Source organism: Anabas testudineus, chromosome 12 (assembly GCF_900324465.2).
Source record: "Anabas testudineus chromosome 12, fAnaTes1.2, whole genome shotgun sequence".
In the NCBI taxonomy this organism is placed as follows: Eukaryota; Metazoa; Chordata; class Actinopteri; order Anabantiformes; family Anabantidae; genus Anabas; species Anabas testudineus.
In genome coordinates this window covers 2,014,911-2,027,656 of record NC_046621.1, presented here as the reverse complement: position 1 = coordinate 2,027,656, position 12,746 = coordinate 2,014,911, and the positions used below count along the sequence as shown (strand labels likewise).

At 43.6% G+C, this 12,746-nt stretch overlaps 1 protein-coding gene across 1 annotated transcript; it reads left to right on the top strand.

The window, feature by feature from the left end:
• The first annotated feature begins 1,347 nt into the window (after positions 1-1,347).
• Positions 1,348-12,711, top strand: aebp1 (AE binding protein 1). Its single transcript, XM_026355512.1, has 21 exons — positions 1,348-1,984; positions 4,934-5,191; positions 5,607-5,657; positions 6,224-6,298; positions 6,416-6,484; positions 6,629-6,688; positions 6,792-6,851; positions 7,812-7,889; positions 8,224-8,333; positions 8,438-8,577; positions 8,972-9,056; positions 9,151-9,295; positions 9,679-9,758; positions 9,900-10,023; positions 10,389-10,585; positions 10,679-10,852; positions 10,948-11,073; positions 11,170-11,416; positions 11,650-11,789; positions 11,904-12,003; positions 12,110-12,711. The coding sequence occupies exons 1-21, from the start codon at positions 1,741-1,743 to the stop codon at positions 12,679-12,681; spliced, it is 3,135 nt and encodes a 1,044-aa protein (XP_026211297.1). The 5' UTR covers positions 1,348-1,740; the 3' UTR covers positions 12,682-12,711.
• The last annotated feature ends 35 nt before the right edge of the window (positions 12,712-12,746 follow it).

The following is a 12,746-nucleotide window of genomic DNA, read 5'->3' as shown; positions in this document are numbered from 1 at the left end:
TTGCCATGAGTCTGAAACAAATATTAATGTGTCCTGAGGATTGTGTCGTTTTCAGGTCAATGTTTTTTAGTTTGTTCAATACTTTGGTTCATACATGGATGTATTATGACAGTTCTCTTTATTACACCTATGCTGCCAAATACATACAACAAGCTGTTAGCATGTGCAGACCTTCAGTCCTGTTGTATGTATTCTGTAGCAGCGCTTTAAATGTTGCTGCACTCGTCTTGCTTTGCTTTTATATTCGATATCTATGTAAAATATTCTTATGATTTTACTAAACTTAACTTAATCTGCTGAAGATGATGAGCAGGCAGAAAAGTATGTCCATTTGTTCGTAACATGACTGTTCACATCTGTGAGCAGTTTTTCAGACTGAGGTAATGCACCGAACTGTGGACAAGACTCAAAACGCGTTATGTAATATCTTCATCGGGGTGCAGTATTACTTCATTATATCATCAACAGGGTTAAATCTACACCTTTTAAACTTGTCTCACATGTTTTAGATCCTTTCATTGTGTTACGTTCATCTGTAGAGTGACGGAGTCAGAATTTAAATCCTCCACACTGAACATGAGACCAGTTGGAGCATCACAACCCCTTAATGTGTTTTTACCATTTAGACCAACTCAATGCGAAACTTTATCAGCATGATGCTACAGTTGGTCTTTAAAGCTGCACTCTCACTTCGTTTTTTTCTGTTTATCACTGATCGAGTCAAAACAACAAATTGTCAGGACACTTTCAATGAAAGTCAACCTGAAACTCGTCCAGCCTTCGTAGACTGAAAAGACGTTGTTGACTTGTCTTGCACAGCTTGTTTGTAGCATATTTGACAGTTTATTGTTAATTATGGTGCCCAGTTATATTAGCAATGAATTAAATAATGTATGTGATGTAAACGTACGTTTGATGTATGAAACGAGCAGCTGATTTACTTCTGTTAGCTGAATATCAGTAACTTTTCTTTAGCTGTTTACATATTCAAAGAAAATACTTAATACTAGTTTGATTGGACAGGGAAATAGCAACATTCATCTCTTTATTGTACCCACTTCATCATTTTTCTTTGTTTCTTATTTTCTGTAATTTTTTTAAATTATGTGTTTAGCAGGACGTCAGATTTAAAAGAAGTTTGCATTTTTATTATTTATTATTATTTTTTCATCATTTATCTCCTGACTAATGTTCACACAGTCTGTGAAAAACTAAAGTAAGAAGTCTTTCTTTAATTTCCTCCCTTTCTTTCCTCCCTCCCTGTAGGAATGTCACATGTGGCGGTCGCTCCTCCCCTCTGCTCAGAGATGGGTGAGGGGAAAAGGGGGTGAAGGGCCGTGAAGGAGAGATGTGACTGAGGCCAATTCGGAGAGGAGGAGGACGAGGCAGGGAGGTGTGTTGCTCTGCTGTTGCTGCTGCTGAAAATCCACTCCAAGCACATGCATTTCCTTCTCTGCAGCTTTAAAGCTTCTCCTCTTCACAGTGACTCTCCTTCAAAGAAGAGGAAGCCGTCCAGACCTCCACAAGTCGTCTCCAGAACACATCACTTTTATGTCCTGTGAGACTTTTTCAGGACCTCAAAGTCTGGCGACCCCAGACATCTGAATCTGTGCATCTGCAGGTCAGATGTTGATTACAGTCAGTCCTGAGTTCTTTTTACAGCTGGTGTGATATTTAGGGCTGTTCCTGCAGCACGTCTGGTCCATTTTATCCTGGTGATCCTCGTGTGTCATTGGAGAAATGAGGGCCGAGGTGCTCGTGGTCTGGGTCAGTTTGACCCTGTGCTGCACTCTGGTTTGGACTCGAGAAGATGTAAAAGAGAAGAAACTCTCTAGAAGCCAGATTCAGGTGAGAGAAGCTCAAGAACTTATAAATCACAGAAGACAGAGGGTGGAAGGAGATACTGAAATGTCAGATGAGCCTGCTGCGGTGGTGGAGACAGCAAAACCAAAGAAGAAGAAAACACCTGAGGAAATTGAAGCAGGTAAGCAGGAGCTTTTCCAAAGAGACGTGGTAAGACTAACACAGAACCCAATCAGCCAGTCATGAACTCGTACGTTCATTTAAATAAGAGTTGTCTTGACCTCTTTGCTGGCCTCCACTCCTCTGGGAGCTCAGAGCCAAGACGTTGAGGATACACAGACATGAAAGGCTGCAATCAATCTTTGAGGCAGGAAAACATTTGCTTTAAACTCTGTTATCTAGTGCAGACTCCAGCTTACCTCTAAATGGTCTCTAAAACGTTTGTTCCAGTCATGTGTGGGCAGCTTTTGTGGATTGTCTTTGAAAACCAGCCTAGCAGGGGAGTTTGGGATTTTGTTCTGTTGAAAATATCTCTGTGATTCAAAGATGATGGGGGGAAATCTTGAAGTTATTCATTTGGTGGTCTGGCGTTTTCTTGGCAGCCTGACCACACTACTGCTTACATGACCTGCTTTCCCTGCCAGGAGTTCAACTTTTAGCAGCTTGTTTTGAAAAGCACATCGGCCAGAAAATGAGCGTTATCATGAGAGTGGCGTCTGTGCTTCAATTAGGTCTGAGTAAGAGCAGAAATATTTCCACTACGATTTTCCATAAGTGAGCAGACAGGAGTTACGAGGGGCCCACTTCAGTAGCATTGATGTTATGGCAAATGTTAAATTTCCGCTGAATCAAGCAAAACCACAAGTCCAGCACAGTTGTTTGTGTGTGGCTGTTATGTAAAAGGCTATAATTAAATAACCTGACGCAAAACTACATTTTCATCTTTTTTCCAAGCTTGGTTCATGCAGGGAATGTTTTTGCTGAGCAAGCTAAATCTTCGTCATCCCTGTTGCACAGTTGTAGTTTAACACTCACACTCACAGCCTGAGGTCGGGGGCAGCTGCCTGCTTTTACCAAACAGAGTAGAGCAGCGGATGCTGCTGTGCTTTCTTTACTCTGTGCTTTCTACTCGTCACATTTAGTGACATTTTAGTTGAAGATTTGTATTTTTGTTTGTTCACTCATTCTTGAGCTCCAGATGTTCTTGATCTGTAGAAAGGCCAAACAAAACACAGCTGGGAAGTGGATCTCTAGGCAAGAAAATGGGATGTACCTGGTCTCAGACAGAGAAGAAACAAAAGGACAGAGAGCTGAATTTGTTGCACACTATTTTCCTAACCAGTAATAATTATTATTTAATTTACCAAGAACGAGTTCACATGTAGTAAACACAGGACTGACTTTGCAAAGCTGGTAACCCAGGTACTCCTTTCACACGTCATATAATATTTGTTCATAAGGCAAAAAGAACAGTAAGTCAAAAGCATGCAACACATTTGTAGGGAAAAAAGAAACTATTTGCCATAAAACCACAATTGTCTGTTGACGAAACAAAACAGGAAGAGCTTGGAGGTTGGATCCTGGACATAAAGAGACCTTCCTTCACTCCAACCCTCTGTTGTGTAATTTTGTTTCTATGTAGAGAGACCGAAATGAAAAGGTGGCTGACGTTAATGAAGAGTGGCCACCTTGTACTGTACACCCTGGATAAGTACTGAACTGGCTGCGAGGGACTGTTGTGTTTAAGGACCAGTCGAATATCAGGAAATGTGTGTAGCAGAAGAAAACAAGCCGCTGTCTGTGTCTGTGTTGGAGTCTGAAGGTGGTTGTGTAACAGGGGAGGATTAAAAACACTGAGCCCTGAAGCCCTTTGAAGAGCTCCTCTCTGTAATATTCCACGCAATTCCACATGAAACCACCTATTTTAAATTTGCAAATTAATAAGGAGCTCCTCATCAGACACTTGAGGGGACTTAAGTCAACATCTCTGCATCACAGCATGTCTGGAGAGGTGGAGCTCCGTCTGAGAGCGGGTCCATGCATCTGTTTGTTAACCATCACCTAGAAGAGTAAAGGGTTCGCTGTTGTTACCAAAACACATGGCGCTCTCTTCAAATGACTAGAGACTAGACAATCTGTGTAGTTATATTACAAACAGAAAAGCTATTTGTAGTCAGAGATAAAACTTATGTACAGTAACTTATCTGAGACAATAAAGCCTGAAGCGTACACCGTTACATACATCCGATGAAAACACTTTCAGTCACCGTCTTATGACTGAAGCTTTCAGCTGGCGTCCAGCTTTTTTGACCCTGAACCACAACATCCTCCAGTTGGTGGGTCGGCAGTGATTCTCATCTCATCTTCTCCTGTCTTCCAGTTCAACTCCTGTCTGCTGATCCAGAGCCAACCTGCATGTGAGCAGGTGTGAGTTAGTGGTGGTTTGACTGGAAGACAGGAAGCAGACTGAAAAGAAATGGATCCATCAAACCCTCTAATGGGAATTAACAGAGAGAACCTATATAGAAATCTGGCAGATTAGTCTGAGCAGATGGATAAAGTGTTCTTTGTCAGAAAATAACACAAACATATAACTCAACAGTTGAAACAATATGATAGAAGCTTTAGAGGTAACCTGTTTCCAGTCTTTAGGACTCTAACTACTGTACATACTTAACACACAGGATAAAGACTTACATGTAGTTTTTACCCTTTTAATAAACTGTTTTGCAGTCATGCTCACAGGAGGGAGAATCCCTTCTCTTTATACTCTATATACTGTCCACTCATGAAGCTGTCCTACTCTACTAGTAATGTCTGTCAAAGGAACATCTAGCAGGGGAGATTGTTAGTCATTGGCACTGAGAGGTTTGTCGTTTGGGCTCGGGACCAGGCCTTTATGTGTTACAGCAGTGTCTGTCTGGTTAAGGTTCTGCTTTCACTTACATGCTGTGTGCTGTAAGTAAACTGTGTCTTCATGGCCTGAAAGTGGAAATACTGAAGAGAAGCATTTTATAAATCACAATCATTCCTTAAAAGAAGCAGCACAGTCGCTGTTTGTTCCAAACTGTCCAACACTCAAACTTTCTCTGTAGTGTTTTAAAATAACCGTGTTTTCATCTCTCTAAAGCCAGAGCAAAGAAAGCAGCAGAGAAGGAAGCTAAAGCAAAGAAGCAGAAAGCCCCTAAGCCCACCAAAAAGCCCAAACCTCCAAAACCCACCAAGAAACCCAAACCACCAAAACCCACAAAGAAGCCAAAGGCTCCCAAACCCACCAAGAAACCAAAGACGACAACAACCACGACGGTGAAGCCAGACGTCAGACGACCATCTCCGGAGGAGGAGGAGGAGGAGAAGAGGCTGCTGATCGAGCTGGGCTGGGACACGTGTACGTACCCCTCAGATTCATGCTGTTAAATCAGAGACTCTCTAGGTTTACTACTGAAATCAATACATACAAATACACTGCCCGTTGAAAGAAAAGTCACACACACTAATATTTTGTTGGACCACCTTTAACTTTGATTACACAAAGATTCACAGTGGTGTCAAGGTTCTGTAGACTCACAGCATTTATTCCCGTCCAGAGTTTCATTCGTTAGGTCTGGACCCTGTGGTCCATGTGTGAAGATGATGTGTCATGCTCCCTGCAAAACAAATCTATTAAAGGAGTAAACTGGTCATTCAGTATATTCAGGTAGTCAGCTGACCTCATTATCTGGGAACATAACGTTGCTGAACCTAGAACTGACAAACGGCAGTAACATTATTGAATATTCCAACGTCTGCCTTGATCTTCACAGTGACCGGACCTGTGACTCCAAAGAGCCCAGAGCCTGTTGAGCCGGACTTGGGTAAGACTTCCTCAGCCCACTCAGCTGGTTTCTGTGCTTGTCACAGTAAAAACCTGCAGATGTGTTTATTACTAGCACAAATTCTCCTACTAGTCAGTTTGAATCACTTTGCGTGACAACCACTATATTATGACAGTTAGCACGTCAGTCGATTTCAGGACTAGTTGGTGAATATAGTGAAGATGCGGAGCCAAATGTTTGGACAAAAGATAATAAAGGACACTTCACTTCAACACTTCATCTCTCCAGTTCCAACAGCTGAAGTAAATATCATTCTAATATTTACATTTAGTCATTTATCAGACGCTTTTATCCAAAGTGACTTACAAGATGCAAACAAAGGCAGGGTAAGTGTAAGGAGGCCTTGTCTAGAGACAACTACTGGTAGTAACATGCAGCCAACTTTATTTTGTGCTAACAAGTGGAATAAACACAGAAGCAGGTTTAAACTACAAAACTGAAATAACTTCTGTTACTGAACTGTCACTTGTGGATGATATTCAGAACACATTCATCTCATGTTAATGTTATAAAGCTGATCCTGCCTCCTCGTCTCCTACCTGCAGTTGACTTGTCCAAGAAGCCAACGTCTCCAACTAAACCTCTCAGTGAGCTCGATCCTGACTACTGGGATGCCAGACGTACGTTTCATCAACATTTGCTCAATTAAACCCAGAAAGCATGAAACACATGTTTATGAGAATTGTTTGCAATCAGCAGTTTAAAATGCATAAATACATGATGTGTGCCTTTCCCAGATGAGGTGCCTGATGGATACCCCGATAAGAAACAAACCACAACTACTGAGGTCATCATGTACATACCAGGTATCCTACTGCTACACAATGCAAGACTGTGTTTGAGTCAACATGTCACGAGGATCCAGAGTCGCTGTCCGTCTACATTTGTTGATACAGCACAAAGTGATTATGACATGAAGAGAAGTAATCATGTGTTTGTTTCTGTTTCAGAGGAAGTCACCACCCTGCCATATATAGATCCCCTGTATGAAGAATATGATTACGCTGACAGTACGCCCTCATTAAGATTGTGATCATCCTACTGGATTAACTTTATACACAATGCCGATCACTGACTTTGTTTGTTTGTTTGTATCTGATGCTCCATCCACAGTTGCCGCTAAGAAACAAGAACAAGAAGAAGAGCGAGCTCGTAAGGAAAAAGCAGAAAAAGGTATTTTAACATTCTGGGTACTTGTTGAGTCTGGTGATATTCATCAGTGAACCACACCGCAGCACAGAAGACATGTTCCTCCCACTGTATTCACACTAAACCCCACACATACTGTCCTGCTCTTTAAAATACTAACTTCACACAGTTCATCAACACTGTGAGAACAACCTTTTGGCCTTTTTGGATTGTGCAGTCCACATTAGGGGAAGACAGAATCCTCAACGGTGAAGTTTACAGGAAGCCCACCCATACAGATCAGTATTTACTCTTTGACTCTCACCACCATCTGGAAGACTAACTGGGAGTGATGAGAACCCTACACCATCGGGTGCAGAGCGATTCTACTAGCTACTACAGAGGGGAAGGAGAAGAGAAACACATCACAGAGGCCATCAAAACCTGTGGTTATCCAAACTGGCGGACATTGAAGAAGACATGAGACGTTCTGTAGTATCGTTCTCATAACTTATAGTACGGTAGTGTCTGAAAATCTCAGGAGGATCTTTAAGAAACACAGCTTCCCTGTACATTTCACATACTTTACAAACACATGGCAGCACAAAGAAGAGTCAGCTCTTCAGGACATATTCTGGACAGAGGAGACAACTTGTCCAGTTGTCGTTCAACAAAGCAGTTTGTTGTTGAGGAGAATGACAAAAACGAGAGGAGACGGAGGAGGGAGGAAGCTTTTCTAACAGTGTCCTGTTGTGGATTGCTGTTATGTATTATACACACTATTGACCTGCACTTCACAATCTGCATGACTGACCCTGAAGATACTAACACAAACGGACTACGCTGACCCATATTTGAGACAGGAAGCACACGAGGAATGTTTGAGTGGATGTGACGGCACACCGTACAAACACATATGGAAATATTTTGTGTGCTGCAGACTGTGTGCAGAGAGAAGTGAAAACATGATTTGACACATGTTGTTTTCTCATTATTTTCTCAAAGCCGAGCGACTGAGGAAGAAGTGGGAGGAGGAGGAGGAGGAGAGACTGAGGCAGATTTCAGTGCCTGCTGAACCAAAAAGTAAGACGCTTACATTTTACACTCGTCTTAAAATCTGAAATGAAGGTGCTGCCAGATTTGTGAGCATTAGCTTTTGAATTCTGTTTTAATTCAACCGGGTGCATGAATAAAAACATAAATGTCTTCATCTGTTAATTCATGAAGCGTTTTAATCTCTTACAGCATCTGTCTTTGTTCAAATAGAAAATGTTTTCAACAGACTTGTTAACAGCTGCAGTTTTACTCCCCAGAGTGAATCAATTAGTGTTTTGAATTAGTGTCTCTGTTTGGAACATTTGTCCAACAGATCCTGTGTGTGTGTGTGTGTGTGTGTGTGTGTTGCTTTTCCTCTCAGTATGTCCTCCTCTGGGCTTGGAGTCTCACCGGGTTGAAGACGACCAGTTACTAGCTTCCTCTCAGTCTCACCACGGCTTCGTGGCCCAGAGGGGACGCCTCAACATGCAGGTACACGCACAGCAGCTCGGTGTTCATGGTGCATGTCATGGGGAAAATGAGAGGTCAGCTCTCAAAACAAAAAGGTTAAAGAGCAGGTCTGTGTTCGTCTGCAGGGCTCCGATAACGACGAGGATATGTATGGTGGTGCGTGGTGTGCAGAGCCAGAGGAGAAGGACCACTGGTTTGAGGTTGATGCTCGCAGAGAGGTGGAATTTACAGGGGTCATCACTCAGGGAAGGAACTCAGAGAAACAGTGAGTCCTGTTAAAGCTTCACCTCGTAAAATACACGCTGCAGTGCTGCTGGGATTAGCTGGTTCGTGGGTCTGTCCACACTTTGTCCACATGGAAACGTCTTCACAGCTATTGAATGGATTAACATGAACATTTGTGCAGACGTTTACAGCCTTTGGTGATTTAGTGACTTTTCCTTTAACCGCCAACTTTAACACTTACTGTGCACCAACAACACAACACCCTATGCATCAAACACCGGTTCATTAATTACTGAATGATTCATGAGAGGTACTGTCCATGTTTGCTTTTCAGATATATCAATTTAGAATCATGAGTATGATTCTGTTTCCTTTTCATGAGCTTCCATGCAGGAAATAACATTACTGCCGTATTAATCTTGTGTTCTCCCTAGTGAGGATTTTGTGTCCTCCTACTACGTGGCCTTCAGTAACGACAGTCGTGACTGGACTGTCCTTCATGATGGCTACGCTGAATGGGTGAGTAGAAATCAAACAATAGAAATATCAGTCAAATAAAAAAGATACAGAATCATTGCAGCATCACATTTTCTCCTCTGGTTCTCTTCTGCAGTTGTTCTATGGAAACGTGGATAAGGACACGCCGGTGATGAGTCAGTTTGCGACGCCTGTGGTGGCTCGTTACATCCGCATCCAGCCTCAGAGCTGGAATGGCAGTCTGTGCCTCAGAGCTGAGATCCTGGCCTGTCAGCTACCCAGTCAGTATCTCAGAAAGCATCACCACAGCTCCACTGCTCCTCAACATGCCCAATAACCAAGAAGATGTGTCCTTGTTGTGACCCAGTCTTTGGTTTTTCATGGGTGTGTGAGAGGTTTAAAAACCGTATGAATCACAACCTTCTCATTTCTTCTGCTGGAAGAAGACAGTATGTCACCCTCCACTGGAAGAAAAAACAAGCTTCGCCAAACTTGGCGCTGGTTTCATCCAAGAATGATGATATACAATAGACTGTTTCACAACCTGAACCTCACAACCTCAGTGTTTTACATAACTGCATTACATAAAGCTCCAATGTTTCCCATAACTCAGCTTTACAGCAGTAGTCAGTGCAGTTTGACATCAGCATGTTGCTTCTTTCAGGCACCTACCACAGTGAGAATGAAGTCAACCCGTCAGACGAGCTGGACTTCAGGCACCACAACTACAAAGAGATGAGACAGGTCCTTTTTTAAAATATAGTATAATAGCAAAACTGCAGAAATGGTCTGTTTCTTAGTATAAAAGTAAAACTACAGTAATAAACAAATGATTCTTTAAACTATATTACAGATTAGTTTTCCCCTTCCATCTCTTTTTTCCAGATGATGAAGGTGATAAATGAGGAGTGTCCCAACATCACCAGGATTTACAACATTGGTAAAAGCTCTCAGGGTCTGAAGATGTATGCCATGGAGATTTCTGACAACCCAGGGGAGCATGAGACAGGTACAAATAAACTAACAACGAGAGAAAAACACACACAAACACCGTCAAAGAGAAGCATCATGATTCAGAAGAAGAACATAGATCTAAAATGACCCCAGAGAGAAACAACACATATGAAACGACCACAGAGAGACACTAAAAATCTCCAGTGATGAAAAACGACTGGACATTCATGACTGATGGTATCATCAAAGTCTGTTTTTGCAGGTTGGACACATCACATGTGAAGCACAAACTGAACTGCATGTATAAAATTGTTGCAGTGCCCCTTTAATCATTGACACCACTAGAACCTTGTTGAGTAAAGTCGCCCGTCTTGGTGTAGGAACCTGTGAGCTAATACTATTTTCTTCCCCTGTCACCAGGTGAACCAGAATTTCGCTACACAGCTGGCCTCCACGGGAATGAGGCGCTGGGCCGAGAGCTTCTCCTGCTGCTGATGCAGTTTCTCTGTAAGGAGTACAAGGACGACAACCCCAGAGTGCGCCGCCTGGTGGACGGAGTGAGGATACACCTGGTGCCCTCGCTCAACCCTGATGCCTACGAGCTGGCCTATGAGATGGTAAGATGAACCCGGTGCTGCTGCATGGTCAGCACAGTAAAACTAGATGGTCTAATATATAGATTTATATAAAGACACCACCCTGTGCTGCAGGGCTCCGAGATGGGAAACTGGGCACTGGGACATTGGACTGAAGAAGGTTACGACATTTTCCAGAACTTCCCAGATCTCAACAGCATTCTGTGGGGAGCTGAGGACAGAGGCTGGGTTCCTCGTGTGGTTCCCAATCATCACATCCCGCTGCCAGAAAACGTCCTCAATGGCTCTGTGGGTTTGATTCCTGTGACCATCAGTGGGCCTGTGGACCACACTTCACACCCGGTCCTCTTTAAACCAACACTAACTGTGTCTTGCTCTTTCAGATCGCTGTTGAGACAAAAGCCATCGTTTCCTGGATGGAGCGCAACCCATTCGTGCTGGGAGCCAATTTGCAAGGAGGAGAAAAACTTGTTGCTTATCCCTTTGACATGCAGCGCCCACCAATTTCTGTTAAGTCTGTTTTACACTAACTAGGATCTCAACCTCTTGTCGCCTCAGAGATGGTGTACTCATAATGATCTTTTATTCCCTTGGTAATGGTAAAGTTAACCGACAGCCGACGCTGGAGAAGTAATGCTGAGATGAGTGAGGAGACGTGGGCCCGGATTCAGCGGCAGAATGAAGGAGCCCTGAGGGAGACGCCGGATGACGCCATGTTTCGGTGGTTGGCAATGTCATACGCCCACAGCCATTTGACCATGACGGAGACCCACCGAGGCTCCTGCCATGGTGATGACGTCACTGGTGGACAGGGCATCGTCAACAGAGCCAGCTGGAAACCTGTGGTGGGCAGTAAGTGTCGACACAGCAGGTGTCAAAGAAACAGTAGAAATAGAAATGGAGTGGAGGATCAGTCCACTTAAACCTGGTTATATCCCAGGTCAGGGACTGACTCTCACTCAGGGTATATATACAGATGTATTGGGGTTTTCGCAAAGGATGCCTGAACAAATAAATAAATACAATCTATAGATACCAGTAGGGAAGTGTAAGTGGGGGTATTAATTGGTCCCCGTTTCCCACAGGTATGAATGACTTCAGCTACTTGCACACCAACTGCTTTGAACTCTCCATCTTCTTGGGCTGCGACAAGTTTCCTCATGAAAGTGAACTTCCTTTAGAGTGGGAGAGCAACCGTGAGGCTCTGCTGGCCTTCATAGAACAGGTGAGAACTGGACTGACACCGACACTCGACTCACAGCATCAACTCACGCTGCTTCCAATAATGTGTCCAAGGATTTTTACATATTGATGTAATAGTGACATATTTCCTGTGCAGGTACATCGAGGAATAAAGGGTGTAGTGAAAGATACGGAGGGAAACCCACTGGTTAATGCCACCATATCTGTGGAGGGAATACGGCATGACGTCACCACTGGTATGTTGGGTCCCGTGGAGAATGATAGTAGAATGCAGTTTCCAGTTTTGAACGTTAAAAAGGAAATCCAGATCCTAACTAGTGTCCTCTCTGTGATGTCTCTTAGCTGCAGGTGGGGATTACTGGAGGCTGCTGAATCCTGGAGAGTACAGGGTAACAGCCAAAGCTGAAGGCTACACTCCTCAGACTAGACTCTGCTTGGTGGGCTACGACTCTGGAGCCACTTCTTGCAGTTTCACCTTAGTCAAATCCAACTGGGATCGCATCAAACAAATCATGGCTTTTCATGGCAAGAGGCCCATTCGACTCGTAACCAAAGCAAACGTAGTGAAGACGACCGCCAAGACTGTGGAGAGCACAACTGCTGCAGATACAGAGTCTCACTCCAACTCTCTGAGGGCAAGGCGGCTCAGACGACTTCGATATTTACGCAGGCTGCGTGAGCGTGGCAGGTCTGGTATTAACATGTCTACTACCAGCACCACAACCACAACCACCACCACCACCGCCGCCACCACAACCACCACAACCACCACAACACCACCTCCTAAAACGGAGAGAACAACCTCCTGGTACGACTTCCCTGTAGACGGTTGGTTGACTGAGAACCCGTTTGACAGCATCAACTTTGACTCAGTGCCCACACAGGACTATCCTTTTGAATACACCATTGGTTGATCACTACCCAGCATCGGTCCACATTTATGTTCTATACAAAGGCCTTACTAACCACTTCAATATGC